The sequence below is a fragment of the Diabrotica virgifera genome, chromosome 6 (genome assembly GCF_917563875.1).
Source record: "Diabrotica virgifera virgifera chromosome 6, PGI_DIABVI_V3a".
NCBI classification, from domain to species: Eukaryota; Metazoa; Arthropoda; class Insecta; order Coleoptera; family Chrysomelidae; genus Diabrotica; species Diabrotica virgifera.
The window spans coordinates 220,834,786-220,855,030 of record NC_065448.1 but is presented as its reverse complement, the minus strand read 5'-3'; the positions used below and the strand labels follow the sequence as shown (position 1 = coordinate 220,855,030).

At 31.7% G+C, this 20,245-nt stretch overlaps 1 protein-coding gene across 1 annotated transcript in view; it reads left to right on the top strand.

The window, feature by feature from the left end:
* Positions 1-19,502, top strand: part of LOC114335981 (ras-related and estrogen-regulated growth inhibitor-like) — a 368,406-nt gene extending 348,904 nt beyond the window's left edge. Inside the window, exon 4 of the mRNA XM_050653731.1 lies at positions 8,494-19,502. Within this exon, the coding sequence (XP_050509688.1) occupies positions 8,494-8,752 (259 nt within the window). The 3' untranslated portion in view covers positions 8,753-19,502. The remainder of the gene's footprint in view (positions 1-8,493) is intronic.
* Positions 19,503-20,245: the final 743 nt, after the last annotated feature.

Genomic DNA, 20,245 nt, shown 5'->3' with positions numbered 1-20,245 from the left:
CGGAAAGGATCTTAAAACCGTCTTTATTTTCGACCACGATGTCCACTTTCTAATCACCGCATTGTTTGTTCATGTCCCATCCATTTCGTCGAATCATTTATTTATCGTTTCACTTTTTCCCGAAACACTTGCTTAATAGCAAAATTAAATTCTAAACAAATTTGGTCATATACAGGGTGATGAAAAACTATGATTACATGGTCGTTGATATAAATTTAATTTTTCTGAATTTCTTTACAAAAAAAAACAATTCTACAACAATATGTTTCTGTCTCTTTCTGTTATTCTTTTTTGGAATAGGTATCTTGTGAAGTCATCCTGTAAGCTTTCGACTTTTATCTTGGTGTATTCTGGTGTTTTGTTATCACATGTATGTGTTTTCATTCTGATTTTGCACAATGCCAATTTATGATCGCTTCCTATTTCTACTAATGTTAGTGCTCGTACATCCGAGATTTGAGACGGGTATAAGTATTCGACAGAATAAAGTCTACCATAGATCTTTGGCCTCTAGTGTTTTCAATTATTTTGTATACTTGATTGACTGCACTATTCATAAGTCAACTTATTATTATGTAATAACGTACTGATGGACCAACACTGAGAGATTATCTTTTGAAAATAATTTAATAAGCGGGCCTCATTTCGACAAATACAGATACTGAATACGTCATTTTTTATTGTAACTATACAAATTGCATATTGCAATACCTTTCATCACAAAAACACGAAGAAAATAAATCCCTTATGAGAAGAAGAGTTGCGTTTAAATACCACACGGATTAAAAATTTTTAGCAGACTTAACAGATAAAAACTTATAGAATATAATATAATCCTGCAATAATGCAGGATTAATAATAAAAAGGTTAATTAACACTAGAAGCACCAGCATTTTTGAATACCTAGAAGCACCGCAGCGGTCAAAATGACGGGTATATATTATAATTTTCTATTGCCAGCCGTTTTTGAATTCTTTTTTACTTGATAAAAACCTATATTGAGTTAATAACTAATAATAAAAGACATATTGAATTAATTTAAATAAATTATTTAATTATTTAAGCACAATTTATGCAGTAGCAAAATTTTTCAATTTTGCTTGTACAAGACTCACACAAATGTTATTTACATATGTATATGACAAATTTCACATGCTTTTCACTTTCACCTGCTACGTCTTCTCTGTTGTTTTTTGTGGTGTTGAATCGTGGACCTTGAACAAAGATATGTGCAGAAAATTGGAAGCATTCCAAATGTGGCAATATCGGAGAATACTTAAAATCACGTGGACTGGCCGAGTCACAAATGAGAAGGTCCTCAGAGAATAAAGAATAAAGAAGAACCGAGAGGCACTGACCACCATCAAATCTCGAAAGTTACAATACTTCGGACACACTATGCGAAACGAATCCAGATATACCCCTCTAGAAGCCATCCGGCAAGGAAAAATATTTGGAAAACGGGGCCCAGGAAGAAGAACATCCTGCGCATAAGGTAAAAATTGCCATGATGGTCGCCAACATTCGTCACGGATAGGCACATCAAAAAGAAGAATATGCTCAAAAATATTATATACCTAAGTGAATATATAAATAGAAGCTAGTGAAGCTACTAATATAATATAGTTGTTAACCTGGTGTACTAGCGCTATTGTAAAGTAACTCCCATCCTATGGTGACGATGGAGGAATTCTCTAAACTGCTTCCGCGAATTCCTTTTACCCGGTTGGTAATAATTCTTGAAGAGGTATTGGAGTCTGCATTTGAAGTTGAAGCAGAAGTACTGAGCATCTCCTCAATCTCAACTTCATCTTCAGAATCGCTACCCGATGAATGTCCTTGATCAACTTTATCAAGCACATACTCGTCATGTTCATCACATAACTCTACTTCAGATTCATTATCTGACAAATTCTGTAACCACTCCAATAGTTATTGCTCAGTCGAATATCGACGAGACATGATAACAGCAGAAAAGAGAGATCACAATGAAAAATCAAAATACCAATCGAGCACGCACTTGCAAAGAGTATACTCAAATTACCTAATAACATATGTTTTCGATGCATTTTATACATCAAATAGGTAAAAACTTCCCAGAAAAGTAGAACAAAAAATAGAATACCTTGTCATTACTACCCCATTTTTCTAGGTAGACATCAACTATATTCAAAATGTAATTATATAGTAAAAGTACCTGTAAAAGAGAAATTATAATCCTCAAATAAATATTAAAGTCCCAAATTATAAATTTTGTAAGTAAAATAAATATGAATGAGTGATATAGAGGGTCAAAAAGGGAAAGCAATCAAAATGACTGCTTTGGTGCTTCTAGGTAGACATTAGTATATCTTAAAAAGTAATTCCGCTAAGTAGCTATAAAAGAGAAATTATAATCTTCAAATAGATCTAGGAAAAGTCATAAATTATCAAGTTTCTAAAATAACTATGCATGAGTAAAACAGAGTGTCAAAAATAGAAAGCAGTCAAAATGACCGCTCTGGTGCTTCTAGTGTTAAAGAGTGTTGCAAGACATAGTAAGGAAAAAATGTGAACAAAAAGTGGAACCCCGATAAGTCGGCCCCCGATAACCCGGAAGTCCGGCTAACCCGCACCGATTTTCATCAGATAAACATTTTGATTTTCAATATTTTATATTTTTCAATTTAATTGTGGCTTATTTCCCATCAAAATAGTTAATTATCAGACAAACCTTTCAACAATAAAAATGTATGTAATATAATATTTGAGAGATAATGTGTATGTGTGTAATTTGAACTATACGATATTAAAAATGACTCATAGCACACGCCGCAGAAACAACAGCCACCTGTCTGTAGTAAAAATACCTATTCCTTTTTATTTCAAACTGTTTTAGCATTGTTTAGGAAAGACTATTTAAAAAATTCTTTTATAAACAATGGTCTTTAGTTTTCACTGTTCTTAAATAACATTACATCGTTCTGCCTGTATTGTGTGTCTTGTATTGTTCGCTTCCGTTTGCTTACGTTTGTGTTTGGTGTTTTTTTTAGTAATTTTAATGAGTAGGTTTACTGTGCATATTTATAAATATATTTTATGTTATTTCAATTCTAACGGAGTTTATCTGTAAGTATACCGTATTTTATTAATTTTTACCATATTCTCCGGCTATCTCGGATTTTCGATAACCCGGATCGGCCGCGGTCCCGATTAATCCGAGTTATCGAGGTTCCACTGTATTAATATTATGTTCATAATTTTACTTTTTTTGGTAATTGGCAATACTATAACATAAAAAAGTGACAAACTTTGACATTAATAAAGGGTGAAGTATACATAGTGAACTAAATTGCTAAAAAGTAAACATAGGGCGCTGATATACTATATGCTCGAGAGCACCGTTGCTCAGTTGTTCGTTCCTGGTAGATTATAGGCCAAGTTGTTCATAGAGGTGGGGAACACAAGAAGGATAGACACAAAACAACATTAAAAGAGAATGTCAACAACAAGAACATACCAACAATAGCGGAGCAAAGGAAGTCGAAGAATAAATCATCTATAATCTCATACACAATACATATGCAACACACAATACACAAACCCACATTCATGTACAAAAATTTTAGAAACCTAAATCAGTTCGAAGTTTTAGATCCTAAGATCTAATATAAAGACTTATACTGGAACCAAGTTGTGGCAAACAACTTTCAAAGCAAACGTACTATAAATTACAAGAAGGCTAGCAGGAATCTAAAATTGAATTTCACTAACTGTCTATTTATCTAGGTAAAAATTCCATCGAATCTTCATTTCCTGTACTCAGGCAGTAGTAAAAATAATAGAAAGTGAAAATGAAAGACAGCTCAGAGGTGACCATCATCCTCTTAAGTACGTTTCACCCTTTTATGGCTCTTCAGAGAAGCTCTATAGTCTACTCTAAGAGGAAAAAGATAAGCTGTCTCCCTAAGCAAAATAAGATACACAAATAATTCGCATTCCGACGCTGCTGTAGCGACATCTACTTAAAACAGTTTAAAGTTTTAGATCCGATGATAATATAACATAAAGATTTCTAGGTACTGGAAGCAAGTTGTGGTAAACAACACAAATTCGTGCTTTCTAAAACTTGCAAAGCAAATGAACGATACATCAGAAGAAGGCTAGGAGGAATCCAAAATTGCATTCGACTAAGTACCTGTCTATTTATCTAGGTAAAAATCCCATCGAATCGTCCCTGTACTGAGATATGATATGAGTACAATTATGGTCTGTTTTTAAACCAGGAGGAGTAATTCAAATTTACCGCGCGGTAATGCTCGTTTGTAATTGGTCCAAAAGCAGGCAAGATTACTCCACTGTTATGAAATTCTGACACTATTGACATCTATGCACTTTGCAACTGTTGGCATTTCATAGGTTAATTAAGCTTTAGCGGCGATTTTTTGTGTTTTCTGAGTTATTCCTTTAATTTTTAGATTTTTAGTTTGCTTTTATATAAAAGCAGTTTCTTTTAAAACTCTTTAGCGACGTATTAATATAATATAATATAATACATATTTATAGATTACCGTCGAACGCCGACATGATCAAGCAAAAAAGAAGATGTATTTGGTGATTTTTTTAGTGACTTTCTTGGGTGTGAAGCTGTCTTTTTAGCTTACTCCTCCTGGTTTAAAAACAAAGCATAATAGAAAATGAAAATGAAAGGCAGCTCTGAAAGAAATTGAAATACAAGCTCTCTTTCATTTTCATTTTCTATTAGTTTTATTCTTTTAATATTCGAATATTTTAATATTATTTGTAACATACCATGGGGTATTTTTATGATAATTAGAAGAACCGTTGACTGGAACCTCTCCAAGGTTTTAATGTTGGAGTTTCATCCAGTACCATCGCAAGTACTTTATTATTTATTGAAGGTGATGATATGTGACCAAATCAGTCAGTATAGGTTGTGTAATTTGAGACCAAGTTGTTTACGTTTCATAAAAATGTGTTTTCTAGTTTAATTTTTGGTGGAGGTGCATTCCATGGTATTTGACTGTTTCTTGTTATTTTAGTTGGTAGTTGTTGATATACAGGGTGTAACAAAAATGCAGTACATGAATTAAATCACATATTCTGGGCCCAAAAATAGTTCGATTGAACCTAGCTTACCTTAGTACCAATGTGCGCATAAAAAAAGTTACAGCCCTTTGAAGTTACCAAATGAAAATCGATATTTTTCAATACATACATAATATATCGAAAACTATTAGAGATTTATTTTTTATTGAAAATTGACATATGCATTCTTATGGCAAGAACATCTTAAAACAAATAACAGTGAAATTTGTACATCCCATTTGTGTACGTTCCAATTAAATTATTATTGTGGTACCATTAGTTAAATACAACGTGTTTAAAACTTTATTGCCTCTTAGTATTCTTTCGATAAACCAGTATTTATCGAGATGTGGCTTCTTTTTTATTATGTTTACATAAAAATTTTATGGGAGTTTTGTTCCTTTAAACCCCCCAAATGCTTGTGTACGTTCCAATTAAACTATTATTGTGGTTCCATTAATTAAACAAAACGTCTTTAAAATTTTTTGTCTGTCAGTATTTTTTCGATAAGCCACCTTTTATCAAGATGTGGCTTCTTTTATAATATGTTTCAAAATAGGCCTAAAAATGTAAATTATAAATAAATTTTCATATTACTACCAGGTCTCTCTAATCGTACTTAACCATATTACAAATGTGTGGTAGATTTAAAAAATATTCTATTTTTATATATATTTAAATATTCTTATCGAAAAAGTACTAAGAGGCAAAAAAAATTTAAAAACATTGTATTTAACTAATGGTACCACAATAATAATTTAATTGGAACGTACACAAAAGTTTGGGGGGTTTAAGGGAACAAAACCCCATAAAATTTTTATGTAGTGTTCAAATTTCACTGTTATTTTTTTTCAGATGTTCCTGCCATAAGAATGCCACATGTTAATTTTGAATAAAATATCTCTAATGGTTTTCCATACATTGAAAAAAATTGATTTTCATTTGTTAACTTCAAAGGGCTGTAACTTTTTTTGTGCACATTTTTTGTACTAAGGTAAGTTAGGTTCAATCGAACTATTTTTGGTCCCAGAATATATATAATTTAATGTATGACCTGCATTTTTTTACCTTTGCGTTTTGTAAAGGTAATATGAACCGACTTTGTTTCATTTGTTTGGAAACGCCACCGTTTTAGCCAAGTTTGCATCGGCATATAAAATATATAACTTATATTTGCATATAACACTGGTCCCAAGACACTGCCCTGAGCGGCATTTTTTTAATGTGGGTAGTTGTTTAATATTTTTGCTTTTTAAAAGTAGGAGTTCTAGCTGGTATGGGAATTCCAAAAACTGTTAAATTGATGCTTCAAAGTTTTGATTACTCTCAGTTGGGAAAGGTTGAAAGACGTTTGTGAGAAATTTCGCAAATAATTTTTCTTTATTTCTTTTGGCGCATTCGCCATTTTCTGCGCGAATAGGAGATCTGGTTGATGGTTGATTGAGGTCGTTTAACTTTTTCGTAGCCGTTTTAGACCAGGGCGCATCTGTAAAAATATTAGTACTTTTGGATGCTGAGAGGTGACTTATATTTTTTGCGGAAATTGCATTAAAATAACTCATATAATAATATTTGAATTATCCTTCCACTCAAAAAGGTCCGGAACATTGTTTAAATAATCAAAATGTCAAAAAATTAAGGAAAAATTCGATTTTTTCTTCGTTTTTTGATTATAACTTTAAAAGTATTCATTTTCGAGAAAAGTTGTACTGACATAAAAGTTGTGTAATTAAATTTCCTACAATATAGGATTAGCTACAAATTTTTGAAAAGTGTCACCCTTGTTGCAAAATAGCAATAATTGCGAAAAAAAAAACATAATAAAACAAGTATTCGCATTTTACGTTTTTCAACAATTTATGCTAAGCTTAGAACCTTCATATTCCACCCAGAAAAACTATATTATTAGTAAAACAATACTGTAAATTTCATTAAGACTGGTTTAATAGATTTTGCAAAATAAATTTTGCAATCCACTTTTCGCAAAAAAAATTAATTTTTTCAAAATGTTGCAGGACTGAAAATAAAGCAGATAGTAATTTGAATTTTTTTACGTATAGAAGTAATACTGTTCCTTTGATTTGCAATTGGTAAAATTAAAATTTGTTAACAACCACGGCGTCAGGAATTTTTTTAAATAAACATTAATTTTTGGTGCTACTCGCATTCCAATGACCTTTGATAATGATTGATAAATTTTAATTTTTAGTACATTTTGATATAAATAAATAAATTTGTTTATTGCAAAATAAAAACATATACTCTGTCCTTTTAAATAACACTTTTTTAGCAAAAACTGCCTTTGTTCATATATTTTAACTTGGAGAATAAAATTTTATATGAACATATATATTTTTTATTATGAACATATGCAATTGTTTAAACAATATATCACAAACAATAGCCAAATTAGTTTGATTTTTGTGATATTAAAATATTAAAATACAACAAAATATAGAGTAAGAAAATAATATATTAGATAAAGATTGGAAGAAACTTTGGTGGAAATCAACTTGTGTGAATCGAACACCGCTGTCCTGCGCGTAGCACCAAAAATTAATGTTTATTTAAAAAAATTTCTGACGTCGTATTAGTTAACCGATTTTAATTTTACAAATTGCAAATGAAAGGCATAGTACTCTTCTATAAACAAATAAATTTTCAACTTGTTATCTGCTTTATTTTTAGTCCTGCAACATTTTGAAGAAAGGAATTTTTTTTGCTAAAGCTGGATTGCAAAATTTATTTTGCAAAATCTATTAAACCGATCTTAACAAAATTTACTAGAATCTTTTACTATATTATATAGTTTTTTTGGGTAAAATATGAAGGTCCTATGTATAGCATAAATGGTTGAAATAAGTAAAATGTGAATACTTGTTTTTTATGTTTTTTTTTTCGCAATTATTGATATTTTGCAACAAGGATGACAATTTTTAAAATTTTTAACTATTCCTATGTTGTAGAAAATTTAATTTCGCAACTTTAATGTTAGTACAACTTTTCTCTGAAGTGAATACTTTTAAAGTTATATTCAAAAAACGAAGAAAAAAATTGAATTTTTCCTTCATTTTTGACATTTTGATTATTTAAAAAATATTCCGGACCTTTTTGATTGGGAGGATAACTCAATTATTATTATGAGTTAATTCCAAGCAATTTCTGCAAAAAAATATGAGTTACCTCTCAACGTCCATCTCAAAACAGATGCGTCCTGGACTATTTGTACTTTCTGTTACTGAAAGATTTCTAAGATATTCTTTAATCTCGTCGTTTTTGTAGTGTTTTAGGAAAGTTTTGAGTTAAAGTATTGCCTGGAATCTAGTTTTGCACTGGGGTCCACGGGTTCTCAATCCTTATTTAGATATTTTTTTAATTTCTATAATAAAACTTTTTCTCTTTTAGGAAAATTTGCATAGACGACGGCCACGAACTATCGCTAAAATACGGCTGCCAGTTCTACGAAGTTAGCGCGGCAGAACACTTCGCTGGAGTATCACTAGCCTTCCACTCCCTTCTCAAAGAAGCCAGATCAGTCCTACTGTTGAGATCGCTGCCGATCAGAAGAAGACTCGGAGTGAACAGCGTCTCGAAAGTGCTGGGCAACATCTTCGGCAAGAACTCGAAAGGAGACCGCAAGAAGAGACCTTCCTTGAGCATATAACTTAATTTATAAGAGTAATTACATTTTATAGTTCCTTATTTATTTAAAATTTACGAGAATGTGCAGATTTAAAAGTTTTTTACTGAGAAAGGGAATAAACTAGGTTAAAATAAAAAAAAATTACAAATCTATTCTGACAGACTTTTTGGATTACTCAGTAATTTACACAGATGCTTCTAAAAATTAAACATAAGGTACCTAGAATGTGCTATCTATCTAATGTTAGTAGCATTTGTTCAGCTGAACTTTTAGCCATGAATAAATCTCTAGAATGGGTTCAACAGACCAATATTAAAAAAGCTGTGATAATATCAGACTCTAGATCTGCAAGCATACTATAGCGAACCCAAGAAACTGTGGGAAGCAATGAGAAAAATGCACGTTAGAGAGAAATGGGTGAATATAACACAAGACTATATAAAGAAACACAGATGCAATTAAAGTTAGGCAATGAAATAACAAAACCGGTCATCGCAACAAAAAGACTTAAATAGGGATGTGGTCTATTACCTACACTCTTTAACATATACATCGATCAGGCTTTGAAAAGATAATATAGAAAATATGGAAGAATGGGCATACCAATATATTACATTCACTACTTTTCGGCGATGACCAAGTCATATTTGCACAAGACATGGAGAACATGGAATATGTGATAAGGAAATTAAAGGAAGAGTATGAGCTATTAGGACTCAAAATAAATATGTATAAGACCGAATATATTGTAAGACTTGTAAGAGTTGTAAGACTTTTAAATATTTAGGGTCAATGATGAGATGATACTTGTATGAAAAATATAATGAAAATAGCACAGGAAAAACAAGCCATGAAAGCACTCCATGGAGTGATATGCAACACTCTAACCAAATAAAACAAAAAAGTATCTTTCAGAGCATAGCTATAACTGAATATTACCCTATATGGAGCGAAAGCATGGCCAATGGCAACAACAATACGAAATAAAATACGAACAGTTGAATTGGAGTTTATGAGAAGATATCGACAAAGCACCAGAGAGGATAGCAGAGGAACAGAGCAAATATGGAACATAATGGAAATAAAATGCCCAATTACAAAAAAGTTGTAAAACAAAACTTTGCAATGGTACAGGCATGTACAAAGAATGCGAGAGCACAATTGGCCAAAAAAGATACTGGACTAGGACCCGCCGGGAAGAAGACGGAAATAGAGTGCGTAAAGCCGAAGAAGAAGAGAGCTGCAAAATATGCAATTGGAAACACAGATTTCAGTTCATACAAATAAATCAAAATATTCAATGGCGTGCATATGTATAATCTTTTAAATATTCCATTATAGTAAATTATAGTAAATATTGTTCCAAAAACCATAAAACTTTCAATAAAAAGCAAACCACTTTTTTCTCAGTTAATTACCTTTTTTATCTGTCTTTTTTTACTAAAAAATGTGATAGCAGACATTTACCATTCACTTTTGTTCTGCTATATACGACATAAGACTGAAATTTATATAAAATGGGCATATCAACAACATTAAGAAAACTATTTTCTTATCAGTTGTTGGGGCCTGTTTTAATTGAATGTATACAGAATGCACATATTACTAGATTAAAAAGTTTGTTAACTTAACTAAAATAATTTCTATACAGTGATGAGCACGCTAAAAACCGGCAAAAATTACGCAAATGACGGAAAACATAATACGTTGTGAAATAAAAAGAAATGAAACTAGTAGAGGTGGGAAATTATCAATAGAAACCCATAAGATGAACAGCATTTCATTTCGATTCAAGCTACCACAAGTCTTCCTGATGAGAGGTGAACCTCGAAACGTGTGTGGAGGAATGGTGAATTTCAAATTATAAAAAAATCCTCTGCTTTAATTTTAACGTATTTACTCTACGTAAAGAGTGCAATGAAAATATCATATAATTTCCATAGAAATCAAATGTAGGATAGAGTAGGCAAGATTTGCATTTCAAAAAATGGCAAAGTTATTCAAATGACTTGTCGATACCCATAAAAAGCAGGTTACTACGATGTTATATCTATCCCATACTGTTGTACGGAGTTGAGTCGTGGACTCTCATAGACGCCACCTGCAAGAAAATTGAGGCTTTTGAGATGTGGCTTTATCGTCGAATCCTGAAGGTATCTTATACCGACCACGTTACTAATGAGGGTGTTTTGCTGAGAAAGCAAAAAGAAAAAGAGCTGTTAACCACAATAAAAGCAGCCAAAATCGAATACCGCGGTCACATCATGGAGAATAGTGAAAGATATGGACTGCTGCAACTAATCTTGCAGGGAAAGTAGAAGAAAGCGGGGACACGTACGTGGTTCAACAAAACAACCACAAATCTTTTTAGAGCAGCAGTGTGCAAAGTACAAATTGCCATGATGGTCGCCAACATCCGAAATGGATAGGCACTACAAGAAGAAGAAATAGTACAAAAGATGGTATTTTGCAAGGATAAACTGTAGATGTATTGTCTGAATAAAAGGTTATCCACGACATCGTCCTATAGCTTCCAGCAAGCTTATATTTACAGTTTACCTTATTGTGAGTGTCCTCAACATAAGACGAGAACCCAACTTAGTTTAAGTTTAAACTCAGTTTAACTGACCACTTTGCTAATTCATGTATGTTTACATAGTTTACATAATAACGTTGATAATACACAGTGGTAGCGAAATTTGCACTATGGTGAGATATGTAATTTTCCGTAAAATGCGTGAGGTGTCGTTCGACTGAGGATTAGATAGAGAATGATTCTTTTGAGAGTGCGAAATAGAAACAGAAGAGAAGTCTAGGAATGAATGTCCTAACTGAAGGGGCCTGTACTATCGTCAATACGACAAAAATGTTCTAACATCTTTGAGAAAAAACAATAATATTCTTTTGCTTCTTTCGGTGCCATACTTACCATATATTTTGTAATTTTTCATATTCTAATAGTTTTCGGTAACTCATCAAAGGCTCTATTTTTAACTCAGTTTGGTTGGTCTGGCTCGGTGCCATGTAACAATACTGACCAAATATAGCATTTGATCATTCTTTGGCGCAATTTAAGATTTAAGGCCCAACTAGTTGGCCCAACGTTTACTGGGGCTATCATGTAAAGTGAGTAACTCTCTCAATAGACCAGTAAGGATCTGTTTTTAGGTGGATGTGAGAGGTGGCATTCAGATTTTTGCGGATAAAGTTAGGTGATAACTTCGTTAATAGTAATTGATTTATGCTCCTTCTCTCTCAAATATGCCCGGAACATTAATAAAAAAAATAAAATATTTAAAAATTTCAAAAAATTTCGTTTTTTTTATAGTTTTTTGCTTATAACTTAAAAACTATTCATTTTAGAACAAAGTCCTATAAGAATAAAACAAAGATAATTAAATTTTCTATCAGATGCGATTGGTTAAAAATATCTTAATTTATCACCCTTGCTTCAAAATAGCAATAAATATAAAATAAGGGGGCAAAACAAGCCTGTCTTTATTCAATGATTTTCCATCACTTAGGTTATACTTGGAACCTTCCTAATTCTCTTAGAAAATTTTTGTAATGTGCTAAAACCGTACACCAAATTTCATTAAAATTGACTTACTATATTTTGCATAATAATTTTGCAATATAAACTTTTTTTTTTAAATTAAATTTTTTTAAAATCTTGCACAACAAAAACTAGAACATACAAAGATTTGTGAAATTTTTTTGCATATAAAGAAGTACTCCACCTATCTAATGCACTTTACAGAATTGAAATCGGATTATTTAAGCAGCCTCAGCAATGTTTTAAATTTATAAACAATTTTTTGGCTTATAAACAAATTAGTGCTGTGGCTAGGAGGAGGTGCTACGGGCTCCTTTATTTAGATGGACTTACCCCAGTTTTTTTATGTATTTTGATCCGTAGAACACGAATTTTTTGGGTAACAGTTGATCCGGGTGTCGATAAGATTGTTATAAACAAAGAACTTGAGGAATGACATAAAATCGATTTTTCGCAAAATAAAATATTCTTTTGTATTTCTTGGGTAATTCTAAGCAAAAAATGTTCTTACAAGTTTTTTCGTAGGATGCATACTTTTCGAGATAAACGCGGTGAAACTTTCAAAAAATCGAAAAATTGCAATTTTTGAAAGCGAATAACGTTTGATTAAAAAATAAAATAGCAATTCTGCTGACAGCATTTGAAAGTTTAAGTCAAATTATACCGGTTTTAATTATTTGCATTGCTAAAAATTAATTTTTTTATTATTAAACAAAGCTATTTGTTTATAAGCCAAAAAATTGTATATAAATTTAAAACATTGCTGGGGCACCTTAAATAATCCGATTTTAATTCTGTAAAGTGTATTAGATAGGTAGAGCACCTCTTTATATGTAAAAAAATTAGCCAACTTCTAAATGGTCTACTTTTTATTCAGAAAGATTTTTAAAAATTTGAACTTTTTTAAAAACATTTAGATTGCAAATTTATTATGCAAAATTTATTAGGTCGATATTAATGAAATTTGGTACACGATTTAAGTATGTTACAAAGAATTTCCTAAGCTCATTACTAAGGTTCTAAGTGCCACCAAAGTGGTTAAAAAATATTGAATAACAACAGACTTATTTTGCCCCCTTATTTTGTATTTATTGCAGAAAAGGTAATACCTTAAGACATTTTTTACCAGTCGTATATCATACAAAATTCAATTATCTTTATTTTATTTCTGTACGACTTTGTGCCAGAACGAATCGTTTTAAAGTTATAAGCAAAGAAAGCAGAAAAAAATCGATGTTTTTATTAATGTTCTGGGCATATTTGAGAAGGAGCATAAGTCAATTATTATTACTGAAGGTGTCACCTAACTTTATCTGCAAAAATCCGAATGCCACCTCTCACATCCAAAAATAGACGTTTTTTCGCAGATCCTTACTGGTCTACAATGTTTTGTTGATCTATCTGTAGAGCAACATTGACGCGAGGCTAGAGAATAAATATCATAAATTTTGTAATAACATATTTAAATTTATTTTTGTATGTAAACGTGCCATTCTGTATATTATTATAAACCTATGTTGGACAAAATAAATATTATTTAAGATTTACGAAATATCTGATATATAATTTTATAATATAAAATTCGTATTAAAAGTAGCAGTAAAATTCACTACTGTAGAAAAGTAAAGGCGTACGAAATATGTAAAAGGTATGTTTCAAAAACATGTTACGCAGGGTTAACACAAATATAAAAATTATTTAATTTTTATTTGTAAAGTTGTTTTCAACTATCAAGTATTTGATGACACATGCATTACATCAACCTCTCCCCATTACTTTCATAAAGAAACTTCTTAAGTTTAATGAATGATTCACGTGCTATGTTAATAAGTGTCTTAATTTCTTTGATTTTGTCTACATTTAATGTTATCCATATTCCTAAGTATTTGACGGTATCCACACTCGCGCTTCTTTAAATACCGCTTCACTGTAGACATTGAAGATTAGTGGGGACAGCGTGCAACCCTGGCGGACTCCTTTTTGTATTTTGATATCTCGGGTGTTCTGGTTATCTACTCTTACCTTGACAGTTTGATTCCAATATAAATTAGATAGGTATATTTTTTATTTCACGACTGTCAATATTTTTTCTATTTAAGAAATTTACAAGCTTTTATGTTGAACCATGTCAAATGCCTTTTTAAAGTCTACAAAATGTCCTGTTTCATGCCCATGCATCTCTGGGTCAGCACATTCAAGCCGAACAAAGCATATATTGTGCCTCTTACATCTCCCACACTATTTCTAAAGCCAAATTGTATGTCATTAATTTCATATTCTGATGTGTATTCTTTTCAAAAATCTTGTTTTAAGTGTGTGACTCATTAAAGCTATTGTTCTGTGATTGCTTGAGTTTTAGGGAATTGTTACAAAGATCGCATGCAGCCATTGTCTGTACTGTGGCAGTCTGATATATTAAATTAAAGACTTCAACCATTACACCAATAACATCTTCATCAATGAGTTTTAATAATTCGATCAGTGGTCCAGTAGCTTTGCCTTCTTTTATATTTTTGATGGCATAGATGACTTCTTGTCCTAATACTGGTGGTACGGTATCCTTTGTGGTTTCTAATGATAGTTCTTATCTTTCATCATTAAATAGTTGGATGTAATTGATCCAGTGAGAGAATCTCTTCTTCACATTAGTATGATGTCCCCTTTATCGTTACTAAGGATATTCGTTCTTGTGCTTTATCTGGAAGTTGTCATTTCTTTGGTTTTTCTGTTGTTTAAATTAAAGCTATCATACTTTTTATCCAGATCTATCTCCTTTCCCCTGTCGCAGAACCATCTCTCTTTTGCTCCATAAAAAGTGTTATATTGAGCTATTTCAGGAAAAACAAGGGGAATTTACAGGAAAACTGGAAACTTATAAATAATAATTAAGAGTAAAATGTAGGTATACTTATTCAAATTTATGAATAATTTTCAAAATCAGAATACGTATATTGATAAAATATATTTAAAAATAAAGCCGTTTAATTTTTAATCCCGGCGTTATAATTTTTGAATCATGCTTATTATGTATATAACCATGTAATACCTATGACATGAGAGAATTGAAGTTTAAAAATGTCAGTACTATTACCTTAATGTTGTAAGTTTTAAGGACAAACTATTTATTTTAAGGCATTTCCTGCACGTTTCTTGCTTTACTTAATAGGTTAGTTTGTTGTAGTTAGACATTACTACGAGGCTTTTTGTAAAAATGCAAATTTATTATATCGGTTAAGATTACGTATATTTTTCTGTAAACTTTCATATACAAAAAACAAAAACTTGACAGCTTGAACCAAGAGTAGAATTTTGAAATATTTGCTTTATGATAAATTTTCTAATAAAAGATATTTAAATCCCTGTGTAAAAGGTACCTATATTTATAAAAATCCCTAAATCCTAAAATCCCTAAAAGCCCTAAAAATCGCTATATCACAGAACGTTTTCTAATAATAATTCCATCATCAGTCCTTATTAAAACAGGTCAATGTACATGCCTGAGCCACCAAGATATTTAGGTAAAACACTTTAAATGTTATAAAGGTGTAAATTGTTTACGTTGTGTAATATATACAACTGAAAAAACATATATGGGGAGCACATTATCAAATCTGGACCTGTTGCTTTGTTATACTTGAGTATACTGATCGTCATGCTTATTTAATTCCCGGGTATATTTTTTTATATGTTTAGAGATAATCTCCATCTCCATAGAGATAATATTAAATTACTGTTTTACATATATTAACTTAGCTACTGTAACAATATTAATGTCTATGCGGTAAATCTAATGGTGTCTGTCTCTTTAACCGTTTTGTTTCCTGACTGTTGTCTGACAAATTAATTGCAAGCACATTCGCGTGGCTTTCAAGACGTACGATGTATTTTGCACTTAACTCCACTATCACTTCACTGACGGTTTTCGTTTCCAGATCATTGTAAATATCCCTGTTAGTAACAAACCACGGAGCATCGATTATTGAACGTAACACCTTGGACTGGAATCTCCCAATTATGGATACATTCGACTTGGATGCTGTTCCCCAGAGCTGCAGACCATATGCGCAGACTGATTTGAATATTGTGTTGTAGACTAGCAGTTTATTTCTTGTCGTGAGCTTAGACTTACGCCCTAGAAGCCAATAATGCTTACTAAATTTTATGCCCAGTTGTTTCCGTTTATTCCATATATGGGTTCTCCAGGTTAATCCCCTGTCCAAGTGCATGCCCAGATATTTTACAGAGGTAACTGAGTGAATTACCTTATTATTTATTGTTACTGTAGGTGATTCACTGTGACATTTTGTAAAAACAATATGGTTTGATTTTTGTTCATTCAATTTAATTCTCCAATTTTGTGCCCATGTATTTATTTGATTTAATTGTACTCTCTGGAGTTTTGCAGCAGCTTCGACGGGATTTTTGTGTACTGCTAGGATTGCAGTATCGTCTGCAAAGGTGGTGGTCGTTGTATCACGATTTGTGGGTAAGTCGGCTGTGTAAACCAGATACAGTTGTGGTCCCAGAACGCTTCCTTGCGGTACCCCTGATCTGATGGGATATAGTTTTGTATAGGCTGACTCAAACTTCACTCGAGAGTATCTTTCTGATAAATACGACTTAAGGAGTGTATATAGTTCCTCTGGTAAGTTCTTTTTCAGTTTATACAACAGTCCTTGATGCCAAACTTTATCAAAAGCCTGGCTAACATCGAGGAATGCTGCTGAACAGTAACTTTTTTCTTCAAATGTTTTATTTATAACGTTGACCACTCTGTGAACTTATTCGACGGTACCATGCTCTTTCCTAAAGCCAAATTGGTGGTCGGGTATCATATTTCTGTCTGTTAGTATTTGTAGAAGTCTTTTTTTCTATTATTTTTTCCATGATCTTAGAGATTACTGGTATTAAGCTAATTGGTCGATATGAAGTGGGCTCATTTGGAGGTTTTCCTGATTTTTGTATAAGGATAATTTCCGCAATTTTCCATTGGATTAAGAAGTGTTTTAGCCTTAGTACCGCATTACACAATTGAGTTAGCATTTTAATTGCTTTGGTAGGTAGATTTTTAATTACCTCACCTGTGATTAAGTCATAGCCAGGTGCTTTCTTTTTTATTAGATTATTGTTGATTATGTTTTGAACTTCTTTGGGTGAAACGTGTAGTGTGTTTTCTCCTGTCGGGGTTTGGTTCTGTAGGAAATTGTAGATTTCTTGATCGTTATTTGTTGCAGCAGCTGTTATAGGTTTGAAAACTTCTTCTATGTATTCGCCGAAAGTTTCTGCCTTTTCATTGTTTGTTCTGGCTCATGTTCCGTTGGATTTTCTAATTGGTGCGATATGGCCATGTTGCTGTTTTAATTTTTTTGTAGCCTTCCATAGCGCATAATCTCTGGCATCTGACGGCGTTAAATTTTCTAGGTATTCTTGAACGCTGTTATTTTTTAGTTATTTTAGTAGTTCCTTCAATTGTCGTGCTGCTCTATTGAGCCTTAACTTATCATCTGGATGTCTAGTTTGCTTCCAAGTTCTACTCAGATACCTTTTTTCAATTATTTTTTCTCTGACATTTATTGGACAATTAATTTTGTGTTTTGCTTTTGTTGGTGGTGTTGTTGATTTCCATGCAGCTTCCTGAATCATTGTTGTGTAATTTTAGATTTCTTTTTCTAGTTCTTCTGGTGACTTTAGTGATACGTTTAGTTCAATATTTGCTTCAACCATTTCTCTGAAAGCTTGCCAGTTCGTTTTGTAATTGTGCAACTTGGGCAGAGGCTCTTTTTCTTTAATTGCTGAATGTACAGTTGCTACTACAGGAGTATGATCAGACTCTATATCAAAATTTGATTCGATACTTAGATATCCCCTTGAGAACCCTTTTGTAACAAAGAAATCTAAACAGTCAGGAACTTTCTGCGGGTCGGATGGCCAGTAGGTAGGCTGATACGTAGACAAATGGTCCAAGTGTTGTTCTGATATGATTTGATGTAGTACCCTGCCTCTTCCAGGAGCGCACAGTCTTGAACCCCAACTAGTATGTTTGACGTTATAGTCTCCACCTGCCAGGAAACAGTTACCAAGTTGGTTAAAGAGATTACTTAAAGAATTTTTGTTAGCTCTATAATTTGGTGGGCAGTATACAGCAGCAATCGAGATTGGTCCAATCCAATCTTCTACCCGGGTATATTAGGTTATTTTTCCATTTTTATATAGATCCCGGCAGTAGTATTAGTTAGTCTTCATGTATATGATATATTTTCTCTGATGGTTCTCAGGACTCTTGTTTGGTCTTCAACTTCAACGGCTCAAGTTATGGCTTTGAAGTCTCTTGTTATGTAGCGTATTTTGCTAAATAGATAAATAGAATCTAAACTGATTTTATTAATAATGGCTGTCAATGTCTTTTCATATTATATTGTGATAGTATCCTTGTTTAATAACCTAGCACATTCGTTTTATTTCTTAGTTGACCTTTCTTATTTTTTTTTCACTGTTTACACCGCTTTGACAAAGATTTCTATATTCTTAATTATTTTAAAGGTTTTCAGCTGTTATCCAGTGTTATTCAGTGTTAACAATTTACAGAATTATTTAGCTTCACAATGGTGAAGATACTCAGATATTGTTAAGATAAAAAATGCAATTATATATCACCTATTACTTTTATTAGGTTTTTGTGTTATGTATGATGAAAGTTACTGATAGCTAAGATGTAAAAATAACAAAAATCTATATTTTTCATTTTATATGGTATTGATCTCATTTTAATGTATTATATTGACATAAAATTCGTATACGAAGAATAGAAAGGGCTTAAGTCATACTGCAATTTTTAGTACTTCTTTTTTATTTGTTAACTCTGTTCTAATACATCAAGAACTTCAGTTAAGCATTTTTTGGTAGAATAATAGTATTCTAAAAGATAAATAAACCAATAAAGAAATGGATACGCCAAAAAGTATCCAGAAACTACTTTTACTAGACAACTGTCTCTTTAGTTAAGTCACTGTAGTGTCTAGAAATTTATAAATAGGGTCGTTGTGTCCTTTTCTGTATGTATTTATAATATAGTAGCCGGTCAAAGTTGACCGGCATTTACGGCAAAGATATAAACAATAGGATCATAATTTTCGAACCATCATCTTTTTACTTTTGTCCTCTTTCTCCACACCAATTTTTATATCTTTAAAATACTCATAACATATATTATTATAATAAAAACTATCCATATTACGAGTGAAAATTGCCAAAAATAGCAAAATTCCAATCAAAAATTAGGTTGGAGAAAATGTAATCTCAAAGTTCAAAATCGGTATACGTTAAAAAAAATCATTTTCTCGGCTTTCCATGGAGCAATTTTCTTCATTCTTTTTTTTTTGTTCCCAAGTAACTCGAGTAGAGCCGTCTAACTAAGGCATTATTAAATGTCAAACTTGCTTTTGTTTTGTTATAATAGATTAATTTATTTATAAGAAAAGAAAACTACATATTTTTTCCAGTTGTAGACTTTTTTTAGATAAACTTACTACCTACAAGTGTACCTTTTAACGTTTAAAACACAAATATTCTCATCTGAAAGCTGTATAATTATTTAAACAATCTTTATTTAAACAAATTATAAATTTTTTTATAATAAATAAATTAATTTATTATTACAAAACAAAAGCAACTTTAACATTTAACTCTACTCGAGTTACTTGGGAACAAGAAAAGAATGAAGAAAATTGCTCCATGGGAATCCGAGAAAATGCATTTTTTTAACGTATACCGATTTTTAACTTTGAGATTACATTTTCTCCAACCTAACTTTTGATTGGAATTTTGCTATTTTTGGCAATTTTCACTCGTAATATCGATTGTTTTTATTATAATAATATATGTTATGAGTATTTTATAGATATGAAAATTGGTGTGGATAAAGAGGACCGAAATAAAAAGGTGACGGTTCAAAAGTTACA